The 18,406-nt window shown below is 48.0% G+C and overlaps 1 protein-coding gene across 1 annotated transcript in view; it reads left to right on the forward strand.

Moving 5' to 3' along the window:
- LOC147692002 (putative palmitoyltransferase ZDHHC24) overlaps window positions 1-18,406 on the forward strand; it is a 276,526-nt gene that overhangs the window by 228,621 nt on the left and 29,499 nt on the right. The window contains exon 3 of the mRNA XM_086936714.1: window positions 4,635-4,912. Coding sequence (XP_086792840.1) covers window positions 4,635-4,912 — 278 coding nt within the window. The remainder of the gene's footprint in view (window positions 1-4,634; window positions 4,913-18,406) is intronic.

Genomic DNA, 18,406 nt, shown 5'->3' on the forward strand with positions numbered 1-18,406 from the left:
ACTTGTAACCGTCTCTGTATATAATCGCCAGTCCACCACCTCTCCCAGTCTGGCGGTCTGATCGTTTTAGTGTATACCGTGTATACCTGGTCATATTTGCATAGCACCGTGACCACATCTTCCTCCGGCGCCTCCTCCTGTGTATCGCTGTCATGGCTGATTAATTTCACTATGCTTTTGGAGGCTTTTTTCCTGCACACCTTATCGAAGTGACCGATTATTCCACAGTACATGCATTTGGCACGAAACGCCGGACATTTCCTATTGTGCGCTTCGTGCGCCCAGTTTCCGCATCTGTAGCATGGCTTCCGGTTGGTTCCCGCTTGCCTTCCTGGCGGACCGCCATTGCTGCTCCACTTGGTGTTACTCTTCTCTGCTGTCCTTTTCGTCAGGTGGTCCTTCCGGGACTCTTCCTTGTCCACCTTGTTTACCTTGACGCCAGACGCCGTCTCTTTCTTTGTTGCGTCCGCACACCTCCTCGCCAGTTCTGCCCTCTTGACAATGACCATTACGTCTTTCAGGGTGGTTTCTCCACTGGCCCACAGTTTGTCTTGTACGGAAGTGCATGTGGTGTGCATTACCACTTGGTCCTTTATAAATTCTTCCTCCCAGTTGTCATACTTGCACGTGGCCGCGAGCCGTTTTAATGCTGCCACGTACTCCTCTACCGTCTCCCCAGGGCGTTGCTTTCTTTGTTGGAAGTTAAATCTGTCCACCGACACGCATACCGCTGGTCTAAAATGTTTGTTCAGGTCGTCGATTGCATGACCGTACACATCATCGTCTGTGCTGTTTCTTTGCTTTGGCACCAGGCTTTTGTAGACTCTCAACCCTTCAGGGCCTAAGTTCAATAGCAAGATGCGTTTCTTCCTCGATGGTTTGAATGTCTCTTCGCTCTCGTCTTCTAGAACGCCGATGAAGTTGTCGATGTACTCTCTCCAGTCCTCCCACTTCATCAACGGTTCTCCCGGTCTGGGCAAGAATTGCACCGGCGCTGTCGCATATCCTGTTTGCACGCTCATTCTTTCGCTCTTGATCGTGGGCTGGTGGCTCGTTTGGCCTTTCGGGGATTCCCGGCGCGCTGTCTCGTTATGCCTTATATGCGTGGTCCTGGGGACCACCTGCGTCAGCCCCCTCGCTCTTTATCAGGGTATCCAGCTCGTTTCTTTGACCAGGTGGACGCTAACCTTGTTTGGCTTACTGCTCGCCGTGCCTTCCTCAGCTTGCGCAGTTTCGACCTCTGGGGAACCTCAGGTTGTTTGGCTCTGCCGCGCTCTTCAGGGTGCTTGCTAGGTGGTTGCCGTCGGTGTTCACTGTGGGGGTGGGGATCGGCTATCCCACCCTCGTCGCCATTGTAATGTTATCGGTATCCCCAGCAAAGATGACGCTGCAACCTTGTTTGTAGTCAACCTTACTTTATTAGATACGTCTATCTCTAAAGAGCGCCGAGCCTCAACTGCCGATTAACGGCTCTGCGCGCCAAGACCTTTACGCAGCGCGTGTAGCCTTGCGCGGGCGTGGCACGTCACGTGGCCCAAGTGACGTGCATACACTAGAGCGCGCTACTACACTTTAGTGTTCTGTTTTCTCTTTTTATAGGTCTCAGACATTTCTTTCCTTTCCTACTTTTTCTGTTTTATTATTACTTTTTTTCAGCATATCCTGCAGCGCCCCAGACAGTTCTACTGGGCCCTCCTTTTTCTGCATTTCATCTGCATTGTGCTGGACCCTGTACCATACAGCAACTGCTTCTTGAAATGGTATTGTCCATAGTGTACAATTGTTTATTGTTGTAAGAACGATTGTTTATTGTTGTAAGATAGCAAACATGTTGCTTCGAAATGTGTGAGGTATGTTTAAAACAATAGACTGTGTAAAATATATTTTCAGCTTTTTTATTTATACAATAATGTTTAAACAGCAGCATGTTTTGTTTTTCGACTTCTTTTCTTATAATTTATCCTTCATGTGGTTGTTAAACGTTTGTGTTTGTTTTTTGAGGATGGGTAGATACTGGATGGATTACTAAATGCTTAGGTTCAATGATGAGTGTCGGAGCTCATTTATGAAGATGTATTGAGCGCCCAAACTCAACGGTGACTGAAGAGGCATTTTCAGATGTAAGCAAGCACCTCTTGCATTTTAAGTGGTTGCTTTAGCTGACAACTCAGCCAGAGAAATGTTAAAAATAGTCCAAAGCATCACTAATCCTATTGCCCTGGACAGCACAGTTGTGCCATCTCCTACCCTCTGTGCTGACCTGTCAGACTATTTTGAGGATAAGATACAAATGATCTACTCCGTCTTTCCTCTATCGACCCCCCCCCCCACCTTTCACCTGCAGAGCCTTACCCCTATCCCCCCCCCCCCCCCCCCCCCCGGCGCCGGCTCCTGGTCTGAATTCCACCCGTTGCCATCCGAGGTGTCACTCAAGGAACTGTATAATTGCAAGTCTGGCTCATCTCGGTTCTTTAAACTATTGGCCTCTTGGCTTAATCCGCTTTTGAACAAGATCTGGAACTCCTCCCTGACATCTTGTATTGACCCAGCCGCCTGGAAACAAGCTTTCTTGCTGCTTCTGCTCAAGAAACCAGATGCCGATCCTGCAGAGCACAATAATTTCAGGCATATCTCTCTGCTGTCTGCTCCAGCGAAAATCCTGGAAAAGGAAGTTCAGAAGCAACTGGCTGAATTCCTTGAATCAAATGGTTGCTTCCATGACTCGCAATCGGGTTTTACAGCAGGGTACAGTACAGAGACTGCTCTGGAAGTCTCTGAAACCATTTGCAAACCTGTGGACTAGGGCGCCTCCGCTATGATGGTGTTGCTTGACCTGTCTACAGCTTTCGCTACTGTGGCCCACCCGATCCTACTGGAGAGACTGGGACAGGTAAGAGTGTTGGGTACGGCCCTGTCTGGCTCCAATCGTTCATGGAGAATCATTCATAGCAGGTATTTCTACACCGTTAAAATCCTCGGAGAAACCCCTCATCTGCAGGGTTCAGTTCTGAGCCCGCTTCATTTTAATGTATACCTGGCCCCCCTGGTGACCTTGGTTGAGACATGGGGTGTGAGGCTGGTGTTCTCTTTTAAAGAACACTCGGAGGCTGCCTTTCTCAATTTTAAGCAATGCATGAAAAACGTCTTGGCCTGGATGATTGAGAATTGCTTGAAGCTAAATACTGAGAAAACTGAGGTCTTATTCTTCAGCCAGGCGGCACCACTACCCTCTATTCTGTGGTGGCCCTCAGAGCTGAACCCACCACCTATCCCCCACCACTTATCCCGGTTGACTCGCCCGGAAACCTGGGGTTCAAATTGGATAACAACCTCTCCTGTAAGAACCAGGTGCGCCATATCTCCTCTATATGCTTCTTAAAGTTAAGAGTGATGAGGAAATGTCTTCACTTCCTGCCGGAGGACTGCTGGAAGACTACGGTCCATGTACTGGTGACTTCCCAGCGGGTCTATTCTAATAGCCTTTACCTAGGGCTTCCAACTTACCTGGTTCACAGGCTGCAGATGATTCAAAACACAGTGGCCAGATTAATTAAGAAAGTGCAGTTTCGCCATAATATTTCCCCTCATTTATGGCGCCTCCATTAGCTATCTGTCAATAGGAGGATCGAGCTCAAGGCACTCACCTTGGCCTACAGAGCCACCAGTGATCAGGGCCCGGGATACATGAGGCAGAAATTGCAAATATACCAACATGACTGGGCCATGAGATCAAACCACCTGGTACTTACTGCTCAGGGTTCCCCTCTTTTTTAAGGCCAGGATAGGGGGCAGAGCGTTCACGGTGAAAACTGCAAAACTTTGGAATGCTATGCCCCTCCACCTCCGCATGATGGAGTCAGAACAGGCCTTTAATAAGGCCTTAAAAACCTGGCTCTGTGGCCTGCCTTAGATCGACCCTCTTTTACCCCTCACAGCGAATCTGTAACATAGCGCTGGGACTCCTCTGATGAGGTAGCCGCTCGCTTTATAAACTCAGATAGTATTATTATTATTATATATGTCTTTTACTCCGTTTTTTCTTTCGCAATATTTTGTGAGTCTTTACTAGTACATTTGCATTTTATTTAAAAAGAAATATGTTAATGCTTTGAGTATTGTTTATAAATCATAATCATTCATAATCATTTCTGCACCTTACATTTGTACCTCTGATGATGTTAACCTAGTAGGCTTTACAAGCGCTTCTAAAGGTGAGCCACGTGGCACATAAAGTGTGGGTGGGGGGGGGGGGGGGGGGCTTCTGACTGGCCTTTGTAGAAGTACTGATTCGCCTATTGTGAAATAAGCTAAAATGTAGGCATTGGAGTCTTCCCAGAGAAAATAGCTCAACAGTGTGATATTGTTTACAAATGTTATGATGAAGAATATAACAAAAGTGCCTTTTAAAATAAAGTTTTTTAAGGAACATCATAATAGATTTCTAAAGAAGGGTATATATATTTATTAGAGTTTTATATTTCAAATGTCTGCATGTGTTTGTTGCTTTCATATGCTTTGATTGTTTTTATATTAGTATTTTTATCAGTCACCAGCTTTGATTTCTTGTGACGTTTTTTGAGTGATGATCCTCTTTCACTCTAGAACGCACGTCTGATCAGATGTTTCTTTTCCAGATTTTGCTACTCCTGTGAGACTCATGTGCCACCACGCTGCAAGCACTGCTACGACTGCAATGTTTGCATCCTACGGAGAGACCACCATTGTGTGCTACTGGGCCGATGCCAGGGGCATGCCAACTACCGGTACCTGATTGGCTTCCTAATCTACTGCTGGGCCGGGCTTCTGTATGTCACTTTGTTCAATGCTGAGAATATCATGGGGATTCTTCATGAGGGCATCAGTATTCATAGCTTCTTCTTGCTGCTGATGCCCTGGTTGATGCTGGTGACAGGTAGCGCACTTTCTTTTTCAACTACTTGTGCTTACATTGCAAAAATATAAAAAGATGACTGTTTGCTTTTTGTACTCACTTTATATTACTACTAGGGCAGGGGACATAGAAGTGGATGTCTGAGCTGCAGATCACTATTTCAGACCCAGACAACTTTTTGAAGATTCTGAGGGCAACTGCAGGGGAGTAGCTTCAGGGGGGTTGTTTGGGGAGTTACAACCCCCTAATCAATGTATTTTCTGGTAAATAGTTGGGCACAAGTGCTTTCAGTGGGGGATGGTAAGGTGTCTGTCAGGTTTCCCCTATATACACACAGACAAAACCGAACACACACTCTCCCTTTCTTTGTTTTGAAAGGCTACAACATTGTTCGTAAGTTTACAAAATACTATGTTATCCTTTACTTAGTACCCCTGCCAATCTGCATTCTCTCCCTTTCCCCTGCCCCTTAAGCCCCTCTCATGAGCCCTGCCTCCATATAATGTATTTTAACAATATATGCCAGCGCGATTGTTGGGAAATCTGAGGCACGCCCCCCTTACCCAATCTTGCTGATTAACCTACGCCCCTGGACAACTGTGTCCATATGTGTAAAAAATGGAGAGTGAATGATGCAGGGGTACAGAGAGCATGGCACCTGCCAAGATCCCGTTCATTATGAACCTTCAAGCTCAATAAGTGAGAACTCTTAATGGTGAAAGTTCCTCTCCCCCATTTCAAGCAATGTTCATCTCCTTGGTGCAATCACTACACATGAAGGGAAACAGACTTCTCCCACTGCACAAAAACGTGCAAGTGATGATCCCCAACATTAAAAGCAAATAGCCTTACTAGAATCAAAGTCATTACTTGGGCATTTTCAACCCTAAGTAGATACATTGGAAATTCTGCTTAAAGAACAGTCATGCTTGTGCGCAAAATCTTCCGGTCTACATATCAGCACTTCGTATTATTATCGATAAGTGCATTGGAAGTTCTATGGATTATTCAGCGGCCGTCAGCAAAGTTATTAGCCCCCATTATTGAATCTGTAATGCCATGAGGGCAACTGAAGTTGCTGATAGCTTTACCTTCCAATATCTAGGGCCAGATTCACATTAAAGCTGATTGAGGCGTTTTGAAAAACATAGCAGTATTGCACCCCTTTGCAATTCTCTTTTTACTAACATGATTACCCATCAGTCTTCACTGTGAAGAGAATATATTTTCATTTATAGTTAGCTGGGCATGCAAGCTGGTCTCTGTGCAGATAATGCCACTGTCTTAAACTAGGGTCAGACTGGCCTAAAGTGCAATCAGGCAATGCTCGATGGGCTGGTCTGACAGGTCAATGTGTGGGCCATTTTTAGTATGAGCATTCAAGACCTGTTGTAATATCTCATGTGGGTTTAAAGTTGGCCTGGGCTGTAAATTCCGTTCGGCTTGCAGAATTTGCGGAATTTGGGTAATTTCGCATTCCGCGGAGAACGCGGAATTGCCAAAAATTCCGCGATCTGCGGATTCGTGTAATTTTTTGCTTGTTCGCGCTTTCAAAATGCTTGTTCACAAGATATGTGCTCCCGAGCACGCAAACAGCGTTCGCGAACAGGAAAAAAACATCTTGAACGGGCGGAACAAGCAATTCTGCGTGTTCGCTGAACTTTTGCGTGCTTGTGGAGATTTTTTACCGTTTCGCAGAGTTTGGAGTAGCGCGACTACGCAATTTCCACCCACCCCTAGTTTAAAGCCACCCCCCTGCTTTTGATTTGTTTGTTTCAATGTCCTTGAAATATCTGTGGTTGCTAGTGGTCAGTCCTTCTTCTTGGTCCCGCCTTTTTCCCTTCTGTTCCTCCCACGCAGCAGGGATTAAGTACTATCTCATTCCGCTATGGTTCTTTATGTGTTCTTTGGGGGATTATGTTTTTCTTGGCTTACTGGGCTGTCACTGTTTTCCTGTGTTCAGCTTTGGTGCCATAGCTGTTTATATGTAAATATAGGATTCCTCCCTCCTACCTTCTCTAAATGGCACAGTTGTGTTAGTGCTGCCTCCCGCGCCATGCCACCTGCACCTCCGTTGACAGTATGTATTCAGCCTTTTTGCACTCTTCAGGTTCACCGTCAGTTGGGCTTCTTTTTGGTTGTTTATTCGAATGTTTTGGTCTTTTTTTATAGGGGATTGGAATGGTAAAGTCTTGTCTCCCACTCCTCTCATTGTCAGTGTTTCCCACACAAATGAGTGAAATTTTTCCCATTTGTGTGGGGAAAACCCATACTTGGCAGGGGGTACTTTTTGGGCAGATATAAGCCCAGTGTGCGCAAAATATTGGCTGGAGCGGCGCCAACCACGAGTCCGTGGCGTGCCTATCACAGCTGCGCATTGTGTTTGGCAAGGTCCAGATTGGCGAATGAGCACGCAAAGCGCGCTGGTTGCTGAGGTTTGATTGGAGGACCAGCCTGTGTGCCTGGCGGTGTCGATGATGAAGTATGTATAGGCTTATGTACACGCCACCAGCCCCCAACCCCCATACGTGTGGCGGCCGACGGGCAGCAGCACATGTGTATGTAAGTGCAAGCACACCTGCTTGCACATGCTGCTCACCCTAGCATAGTGGTATGTAGTGTGGGCCGGCGATACCGGTGTATGTGGATCTCCAGGGCCGTCAGTCTTGTAGCGTGCGAAAGCGTTACCAATGACGGCCCTGGGCAACATTTTTGGCCAGCACCCGCACTGTGCTTTTAGGCAAGCGGTGACGCACACCACACTCTCTCTCGGCACGCAGGGGATGCACTGTGTGTGTCAGCTGCTCTGATGGTCAATTTACTACTGCTGCAACACAGTATTGTCCCTCAATTTACTCGGAGTCTTCCCGCTTTGAGACCCCGACTGGATACTCACTTTCTGGACGGACCGAGGGAATGGAATACTACTCATGCACATGCAGTGTCAGTCGTACTCGGAGACCAGCCTGCCTGCACTGGGCCTGGCCTGTGTGCTGCTGTGGCCCCGCAAGCATGGCTTAGCCCCAGCCTTCCCATGAGTAGGTTGAGAATCTGATCGAGAGAGACCCATCACTGCTGGTGAGAAGAACGCCCCCTGCCTTAATTTAAGAAAGTGAATTAATGTCCTCTATGTTCAGGCTATACAGCAGCAGTAGGAACTGTTTGTTGAAGTTTATGCCACAGAGGGTTTGTGCACAGACAAATGCGTTCCTGGTGGGGTGCAGCCAACCTCATATTTGTTAAATTAACTTCAGGGTGCCTTAAACTTCAAGGTGCGTGTGTAATATATCTCTCCGGTCCCGTTTTTCGATGTGGGTGAGAGTTGGAAGGACACCACATGTGAAGTTACCTGAAGGCGAGGGGCAGACCTGTGCAGTGCATGTGGGTGAGAAAGCATGGAAATGCCTTCCCTGTGTTTTTATAGTGTCTTTTTCCATGGTGGACGCAGTGTGTTACTTTTGCTGACTCATTAAAGGGAAAAATATGTACATTTTATTTTTTTACTCTTGATATTATTGGGTGGTAGTTGTTAGAAAAAAAGTTGTCAAAGCAGGTTTCGTGTTTTGGTAAAATTATTCCTTCCTAAAATGGAAAGCCTTGAAGCTATGGAGTTTCTTGCAGCTTCAGCACATTGGGGGTGGGGGGGGGGAGGGGGGGGGATAACCTAGTTAGTTAGTATGCAAGTGACATCATGGCGCTTGCCATCATAGCCCACGATGTCACAATGTGTGGCATCACACTAAGTGATATCACGAGAAGTAACATCCGATAAGATCCCACACATTCGTATCTCATGGGTGCATTAAGCGCATTATGAGATTTAACACATTTTGCTTTAGGGTTGCAAAGTCTGCGTTTTCAAATATTTTATGGGATTAAGACATCTTTTGCAGAAATGCCCAGTAAATATCAGTAAATAATAATTGGTGAGATAGCTCTGGAGGTTAAAGTATTTGTTGAAGAGATCTTGGTTTTGTGTAGCCCCAGATCTGAATCAAAGTAGTATAGAACATAAATGTGCCTCACAATCTACTCCTCAAGGCTCTGCAAGACAGAGCAGGTGCTGACGAGGTGGTCTTACAATGGTTCTCCTCCTTGTTTCAAAACCGCTCCCAAAAAATAAAACTCAAATCCTTCACATTCGACTCAGACTCCGTCAACAGAGGTGTTCCACAAGGATCAGTGCTCTCCCCTCAACTGTTCAACATTTATATGGAACTCCTCACCTCCATACTTAAAAAAGCCAACATCACCTTCCATCTCTATGCAGACGACATCCAGATCTATCTGGAAATCTCTTCCTTTGAAGATATTCAGAGACTAAACAACACTCTCAAAGAGGTCCAACACTGGATAGCAATAAACCCCCTCAAACTCAGCCTCGGTGGGCTGTGCTGATGACGGAACGGTTCTGTCACGGCCCGCTCGCCGTGCCTGCGCGGCGCGAATTCCGCATCTGCGCTGACGTTCTGAAGAGAGGGCGGGGCCGTGACGGAACCGTTCCGTCACAAGCACAGCTCACCCGCGGGCCGTGACGGAGCGGTTCCGTCACGAGCACGGGACCGCGGCGCGGCCCGCCTCCCCCTTAGCGCTGCAGCGGAATAGCCGCCGCAGCAAAGGGGTTAAAGAGGTTTCGCTCGGCTCTTGATGCTTGTAAGAGGGCAGGGGGGGGTTTCCGGTCCGCTAATACTGCGTGGAGATAACTGGCTCTAGAGAAAAGTGTTTTAGGGGCTAGTGGCATCAATTCACATGAAGGCACTGGCACCCCATATCACACAGTATCAACTTTGGATGTATGACGTTAGCACGCATACTATTACCACGCATACCTTTACAACGCGGTATTTACAACGAATACCGTTACAACGCATAGCGCTTTGAGGTGCTGGATAGTGGTAAGTATAATTTTATACTCCAACTCCAGTCCCCGTGGACACTAGGGAAGGTGTTGGATATAAAATTAAACTTATTCCCTATCCTAGAGCGCCCCCCAGCGCAATGCGTTGTAATGGTATGCGTGGTAATGCCTGCGTTGTAATGGTAGTGCGTGGTAAAAAATGCGTGCTAAACGTTGTATACCATCAACTTTAGTCATACAGCGAAGAGCCGACATCACTCACACAAACTGAGCATTGAAACCCTTTCAGGCAGAGGTTTCCTGCTCGTGTTCTGGAACTCTGGCAGTCCAACATCTTATCAGGGGTTTTAAAACCTCCCCAGCACGCTGGCAACATTTCCTCTCAAGTGGTAACATAATTTTCAAAGTTGGCCGGTCTCAGTATGTTTATAACTTTGGGGTGTTTGAAGAATTTGCATAAAAATTTATATAAAGACCTGTATGCATGTAAATAAGGGCCTGATGTACTAGTCACATGTCGCAGCAAGTGCGATGCCACCTGATATTTGGTATACACTGCACCGGGATGTACACATCCGTAACATAACTATACCGGCATTCGGGAAGATTCACAGAACTTCTGCCCTTTAATATTCATAAGCCTAGTATTTTGTTTGTGAATCCAGTGAATGAAAGGATGGAGGCTTGTGACAGGTGGCAGACCTTCATGCTTGCATTCACATTTGCATAATGTATTTTTAAATAATTGTTGCAATAAAACATGCATTTGCAAAGCATCATAGTTTATGGTCATATCAGCTTCAGGCAAGCCGTTGCTTTGACTTGCTCATGTTTAGTATTACTTGGAATCTGAGTGGGCGGCAGTGTTGAGAGGCATCACATTACAGGAACCATATTTTGTGGTATCTGCCTACATACTCAGGACTAACATAATACAATCATGACAAATCAAACAACAGCTTTTTGCTCAAACTGGGTATGTCAGTGCCTTCCATGCAGTGTGAGGTTGACAAAATACAGAAACAAATCTACACGTAGCTGATGACAATGGGCTATGTCATCAGCTGTATGCAGATGCAATAATGCACCATACATTAATACTAACATGTGGGAGGACATTTTGTCTCCTAGTTGCAGTGAGGGCATCTGTTGTTCCTCATTTTTGTTTGAATCTGCTTTATTGGTTTCAAAAGTGAACAAAGCAGTCATTCATATTACAATTTTCCAGTTGTTTAGGTTACATCCACTCTTTGTTGCATATAGATTCGACTCTTACATGGATTCAATGTTCACATAATGTTTAGATCATTCATATCGAATACTTTGTCATTATGGTTCAGCACGTGTAGTTCTTTGAGTCCCATCCTTGTTGTCAGGTGAGAATCAGCTGTGGGGTTTTCTATCGGTATTGTGGTAGTGCGTGTGTTGTGGTTTAATCTGCTAACTCGGGAGGTGGGTAGAAACGCTCGGGACAACTTAAACAAAACTATGACAACAATACGTTTTGTAATTCGAACTGGAGCAGCTATTCCGTTCCCCATATCAATGGTCGCACATTCGCCTCCCCGTCGCAGTCTACAAGCACTTGGTGCCAGGTCCACGTCTGATGTCATCTGGCTGCGGGTCTCAACCTTTCACCTTGGGTATTGATTCATGTCATCTACTTCTCGTTGTGTGTTGGTTATGAGTGCCAACGTGCCATCAAACAGCATCTTGTCTCTGTAAGTCACATAAAGTCGTGTCCCAGTGTGTTGCAATTGGAATTTTACGCAGGCTTAGTGTGTCCTCTCTATGTAGCGCACAATTTTCTGCCTTAGCCCATACCTGCAGGGGGCGCTTCCAGGCCAGTGCCTTGGAGGGTAAAGAGGACTTCCACCTTTTTGTGGTTAGCTGTTTTGCCTGATGCGTGAGTTCACTCTTTGACTTTTGTTCCTGTGATAGATGTGTTAGTGTAGGATGCCTGTTTTCCACTCTGGGGGCACCTCGCGTTCCGTGCAGCGGGTCAGGGTATCAGTTACCACAATCCAGTATTCTCCAACTCGTTGACAGCTCCACAGCATGTGTAGTAAATCCGCGTCTATGGTGTTGCACCGTGGGCATCCAACGCCCGTGCAGTTGAAGCATTTATTATTTTTGGCCTCAGTGAGATATGCTTTTTGGGTTAATGTAATAGTGTATTAATTGGAAGCGCATATTCCGCTGTATGCTAATAGGACCTTCCAATACAGTGGCCCACTCCGTGTTTTTGTAAGGGCGCTGAAGATCCCCCTCCCAGCTCTATCAATTGGTATCGCTGTGTGATGCTTAGGAGATGTGCAAACCATTTGGTGAGGTGCCGGCCTTGGCCCATAACATGTAGTTATTGCATCATTGAATGCATCGGAGGTTCCTGAGGAATGTCGCCCCAATGTTCGCTCAATGCTGCTATGACTACTCTGGGTAATAGGAATTGGCCTAGTAGGATTACATCCTCTTCAACTAGGGAGGCAAATGGTATCAGGGCACCTTCACAATACAAGTTTCATCACCCCCTCTTCCCAATGGTGAAACTCCAACAACGTGACGGTTGTGTGCTCTCTGGGGGTGTCCAGTAGTGGTAACCCGGGTGCATGCGGTTTTGTGTTATGGCCAGGGACTGCCGGAGGACCCCCACCCTTTCGTTAACCAACATAACATTATTAACAGGACGTGAGAGGGCTTTCTTTGGAAGGCGGGGGATCTTTTGACCCCGAGGCCGTATTTATTAAAATATACAAAATAAATCTAAATTTGAAATAAACAATATTTACACAACTACGCAGAAAATGCTACAATTGATATATACAGATATTCAGATGGCTAACCTTAACATATTTCTAGTACAAGGTATTTCCTATCCGAAACTAACATATCAATTCACATTATACAATAGTTAATTTTCTGCGTACCTATTTGGGCCTACGGCAAGGTCAATAACTGGTGTCAGATCCTTATCACTAAACCACGCCCTCCTGAAGGAGGTCGCATGCGCAGGAGGGCCCGTTTACCGTGGGAGCACATCCCCTTCCCAGGTACCCCCGTACGCCCTATTTAACCACGCCCTCCTGTTGGAGTGCACGTGCTCAGGAGGGCCTGTTTACCATGGGTGGGGGGCACATCCCCGCCCCGGTTACCCGCTACGCCCTTTTAAACCACGCCCTTCAGTCGAAGTGCGCATGCGCACAGGGCCCGCTTACCGTGAGGGTACTTTGGTCCCCCAGTTATCCCGTACGCTCCATTAACTCCATTAAAGGGGGCCCTTGCATCTTTGCGCCGTTTACTGGCGTCATTGTGCACATGCGGGGTGGCCAAAGAGCCTAGAGAAAGCGTGACTGTCTCCCCCGCACCCATGTACCCAACAGGCTGCACCTGCCCCTGGAGTTCTATGAGAGACCACTTGTCTCTCCCTTTGGGGGACCCCATTCGAGAATGGCGCCGCCCCCCTAAGGACCTTAAATTAACTGCTCACCAATCATGACCTTACCGCCACAGTCCACCGTCGTTGACCGACTATCTGGCCCCCCTACCCTCCTACACTAAAAGATTATGCCCTAACCTTAAATCCTCACACCTAGCCCTCATATGTTTAGTTCAACTATCGGGCCCTACCAACTCGTTGCAAGATCATATCTTCTCCCTATAGTCAAGTCAAGTCAAGTCATAACACTTATATAGCGCACTACATACCCAGAGGGTTTCAAGGCGCTTAGGAAGGGGAGGTGGATTATTTGTCAAATATCCACGTTTTAAGCTGCTTTCTGAACGCTAGGTGATTCTGGGTGAGGCGAAGGTAAGCGGGGAGTGAGTTCCATGTTTTGGCAGCCAGGTATGAGAAGGATCTGCCTCCCATGGTGGTCTTGTTGATGCGAGGTACAGTGGCGAAGGCTTGGCTGGAAGAGCGCAGTTGGCGGGAGGCGGTGTGGAAGGACAGTCGAGAGTTGAGGCAATCTGGTCCGATGTCGTAGAGTGATTTGTGTGCGTGGGTAAGCAGTCGGAAAGTAATCCTCTTATTGACGGGTAGCCAGTGGAGGTCTTTAAGGTGACCAGAGATGTGTTTGTTGCGTGGGATGTCTAATATGAGCCTGGCTGAGGCGTTTTGGATTCGTTGTAGTTTCTTCTGGAGTTTAGCGGTGGTACCTGCGTAGAGGGTGTTTCCGTAGTCCAGTCGGCTCGTGACTAGAGCGTGGGTGACTGTTTTCCTTGTTTCGGAGGGGATCCAGCGAAATGTTTATCTGAGCATGCGAAGAATGTTAAAGCAGGAAGAGGATACGGCGCTGACTTGTCTGTTCATTGAGAGTGAAGAATCCAGGATGACGCCAAGGTTCCGTGCGTGGTCTGTCGGGATGGGTGCATTTCCGAGGGCTTCCGGCCACCAGGAGTCGTCCCATGCAGAGGGGGATTTACCTAAGATGAGGACTTCTGTTTTGTCTGAGTTCAGTTTCAGACGGCTTTGTTTCATCCATTCGGCGACTTCTTTCATTCCTTCGTGTAGGTTAGTTTTGGCGGTGCTGGGGTCCTTGGTGAGAGATAGGATCAGTTGAGTGTCATCCGCGTAAGAGATGATGTTGAGGTTGTGTTGGCGGGCGATGGCCGCGAGGGGGCTCATGTATACGTTGAAGAGGGTGGGACTGAGTGAGGATCCTTGTGGTACGCCGCAGATGATTTCAGAGGCCTCGGACTTGAATGGTGGGAGGCGGACTCTCTGGGTTCTTCCGGTGAGGAACGAGGTGATCCATTCCAGTGCCTTTCCTTGGATTCCGATGTTTCTGAGGCGTTGTAAAAGGGTGCTGTGGCAGACTGTGTCGAAGGCTGCAGAGAGGTCGAGGAGGATGAGGGCGACTGTGTCTCCATTGTCCAGTAGAGTTCGAATGTCGTCTGTTGCTGCGATGAGTGCGGTCTCAGTGCTGTGTTTGGCTCGGAAGCCAGATTGTGAGGGGTCGAGTGATTTGTTGGCTTCGAGGAAGGCGGAGAGCTGGTTGTTGACAGCTTTCTCGATGACTTTGGCCGGGAATGGAAGAAGTGAGATGGGGCGGTAGTTTTTGAGTTCGGTGGGGTCTGCTGTTGGTTTTTTCAGAAGGGCGGTGAGTTCAGCGTGTTTCCAGTCTTCTGGGAAGGTAGCGGAGTTGAAGGAGCAGTTGATGACGTCTCGGAGGTGCGGAGCTATGACGGAGTCTGGTTTGTTGAAGATGTGGTGGGGGCATGGGTCTGTGGGGGATCCAGAGTGGATGGAATTCATCAGGCGGATGGTGTCCTCAGTGGAGATTGGGTTCCAGGCGTTAAGGGTGTTAACGGGGGGAGGATGGTCAGCTGATGGTAGGGTGGGTTGCCTTCCGGGTTGGTTGTCAAAGCTGTTGTGGATGTCAGCAATCTTGTTGTGGAAAAAAGAGGCTAGGGAATCGCAGAGGGTTTGAGAGGGGGTGATGTCGTTGGAGTTGGCCGAGGGGTTGGAAAATTCCTTGACGATGTTGAAAAGTTCCTTGCTGTTGTGGGCGTTGTTGTCAAGTCGATCTTTGAATGCTGTTTTCTTGGCTTTTCGGATCAGTTGGTGGTGAGTACGGATGGCGCTTTTGAAGGCGTCCTTGTTGCTGGTGGATGGGTCTTTTTTCCAGGCCTTTTTAAGGGAGCGGCACAGTTTCTTGGATTTCTTGAGGTCGTCGTTGAACCATGAGGCCTTCTTGAAGCCAAGTTTGTGTTGACGTTTTTTCAGTGGTGCTAAGGTGTCGGCGGTGTTGGATAACCAAACGGTGAGGTTGGAGGCGGCTTCGTTGGCGTTAGAAGAGAGGGCTGGGGAGGATTGAAGGAGTGATGTGGAGATCTGCTCTGTGGTGATTTTGTTCCAGTTTCTTTGCAGAGTTGGTTGGGGGTGGTTGATGGGTTTCGGCTTGTTGTAGATGAAGTGAACGCAGCTGTGGTCAGTCCAGAGGAGATCCGTAGTGTGGCTGAAGGAGACATGGTTGCTGGAGGTGAAGATGGGGTCGAGAGTGTGACCTGCGATGTGGGTGGGGGAAGTGACCAGTTGTTTAAGTCCGAGGTTGGCGAGGTTGTCCAAGAGGGTGGCGGTGTTGCGGTCGTTGATCTTTTCAAGGTGGAAGTTGAGGTCTCCCAGAAGGATGTAATCTTTGGAGGGGAGCGCGTGTGGAGTGATGAAGTCCGTGATGTCTTCACTGAATTTTGCGCGTGGTCCAGGTGGTCTGTAGAGGAGGGTGCCTCTGAGTGTGGTCTTGGGGTCGATGTGGATCTGGAAGTGAAGGTGTTCGGAGTTGGCGAGGTTGGCATCAGAGCTGGTTGAGATGCGGATTGTTTTCTTATGGACGATAGCGATTCCACCTCCTGTATGGTCGGTGCGGTCCTTGCGTGTGATCTTATAGTCATCAGGGATAGCGATGGCGATGTCAGGGGCGGAGGAAGCGTTCATCCATGTTTCCGTTAGGAAGGCGACGTCAGGAGAGATGGTGTCTAGTAGGTTCCAAAGGTCAATGGCGTGCCTGTGGACCGAGCGGGTGTTGAGAAGGATGCATTCTAGGTGGTTGGGGTCGGGAATCTGTGGTGTGGTCGTAGCGGAGATGTTGTCGGTGCCGCTAAATTTGCAGGAGAAGCAGGAGAACGGTCCATGGGTGCGTCCAGGAGCGGCTTGGACGCAGTTGGGGGCGCGACCGGGGTCAAGGGCTAGGAGGGTGGCGGCATCATAGGTAATGCGGGAGGGCTGTGGAGCACGAGGGGCAGGGGGTCTGGCGCTGGGCGCGGTCCAGGCGCGGACGGGCGTAGACGGGCAAGAAAATTCTCTGCAATGGTTTCAACCCCAGACGTGTACCAACGGAAGCCGTGTTTCAAGAAGCACGACTTCCCCCAGATGCACCCCTGGGCTACGGTCTACAATTAACAAGCTTCACTACTGTTGTTACTAGGTATTTGCTTCCATGGGCACAATCTGGCCTCACAGATTTGCTTCCCCACTTCGGGAGATCCGAAATGTCCGCGCCAGGGTGTACCCCGAGTACGGACATGATTACCCCCTTCCTACCCAGACGTCCTTGTGTACCTGTTCATTCAGCCCCCCCCCTCCAAAATGTGCGCTAATTATTCTAGGGCTGACTGATCCAGGGACTGTTGTTACTAGGAATTAAACGTGCCGCCATAGGCCACCAGATGGGTTTAATTGACTGGCATTACACTGCGCCCGATAACACACGGCGCTCCTGACGCTGCCACCCACTGTCAGTGCAACTGAAAAGGCTACCCATCAGCGTATGTCTACCTACTTAATATGGAAGTCCCAAAACGTGCTGTGTCTACAAAAATGCCAACTGGGAGCTCTGGCCCCCGTAAAGGCAGAGTCCAGCTTCCCGACAAGGGGTGCTGAGGTGTTGCATAGGCCTATTGCTCCTGGGTTTGGCCAGGCTGGCCAGGCACACCCCTGTGCACTGCCACATTACTATCGTTCGCCCTACCAATTGGTAACCTATGAATATACTATGACGACCACTGTGGCCCTGCGAGCACAGGCGGTGTTACTGTAGAAATCCAGTTTCCTGATAAGGAACATACTGCCATCCTATGTGAAACAACATCCCGCTACATTACTGCGGCCAGCCAAATCTAGGGTTAACACACCCATAAACAATCAACCCAGTGTTGGCACCTCCTGAGTCCTTGATTGATCGCCCATCACACTTGACGCTGTTGCTTGCCATTCCTGTACCTGACGTACGCGTCCCTTTGGCTGTCCACCTGTTGCAGTTGTTGCGGTGTGGAGCACTTCCCAGATATCTGCCATGGACCCGACCATACATAAATGGAAAAGACAAACACAAGCGATTAGTGTTTCTGGCTTCCTGACGATCACTGCAGTACACATGCCTGTATTACATTGCCCACACATGCTAAGTCTTAGCTAAGATTAGCGCCAGATGCTTTCCCATTAACACTTCCAACTGTAAGTGTTTAGCATAGCATCAGTCTGTGTGCCATGTGGAGTGCTTGAATTAATGTTATGGAGAGGGTGCCCAGTATTATGACCTTCATTAAAGAATAGTACACAATGTGAAGTGCAGTGACGTGTGCAGTTTCGTCCAGTCAAACCATTGTTGGGACGTCTTGACATTATTGTGAAAAAGCACTCAGAACCCCTATGAACTACCACTCTACCATCAGTTCTGCCCTGAAATTGCATGGGATACATATAAGGATTTCTCAGTGGCATAGCCCCACTTGCCTACCCCTAACCTTACTTACAATGTCTGTTTTATTATCAAAGTCTTTAGACATAGGATCTCAGATCGAAAGGGGCACTGTCTTTGCCAGTTCAGCAGCAAAGTCATTAAGCGTAGGATTAGCACATTGCTATCCGTGCCGAGCTGTAAAATTGGCCCTAAAAGCCCTTTACCAGTCCAGGCACAACATTACAGCTTTGACGTTTGGCAAAGTACCATCCAAGCCAACCTGACATGATCAAAAGCAACCCCTGACATGTATTTCTCTCTAATTAGAGCCCTCAGAGAGGTATATCTCTGTCCTTACACAAATAGCAAAACGATAGTGGAGGGCTAAAGGGATATTTAAAGACCAGCCTAAGTTATATCCCCCGAAAGAGCAGCATATACAACAAACAAACTTAGGGGTCTAAACTAGAAACCCTGTTG

Source organism: Lissotriton vulgaris, chromosome 9 (genome assembly GCF_964263255.1).
Source record: "Lissotriton vulgaris chromosome 9, aLisVul1.2, whole genome shotgun sequence".
Taxonomy (NCBI): domain Eukaryota; kingdom Metazoa; phylum Chordata; class Amphibia; order Caudata; family Salamandridae; genus Lissotriton; species Lissotriton vulgaris.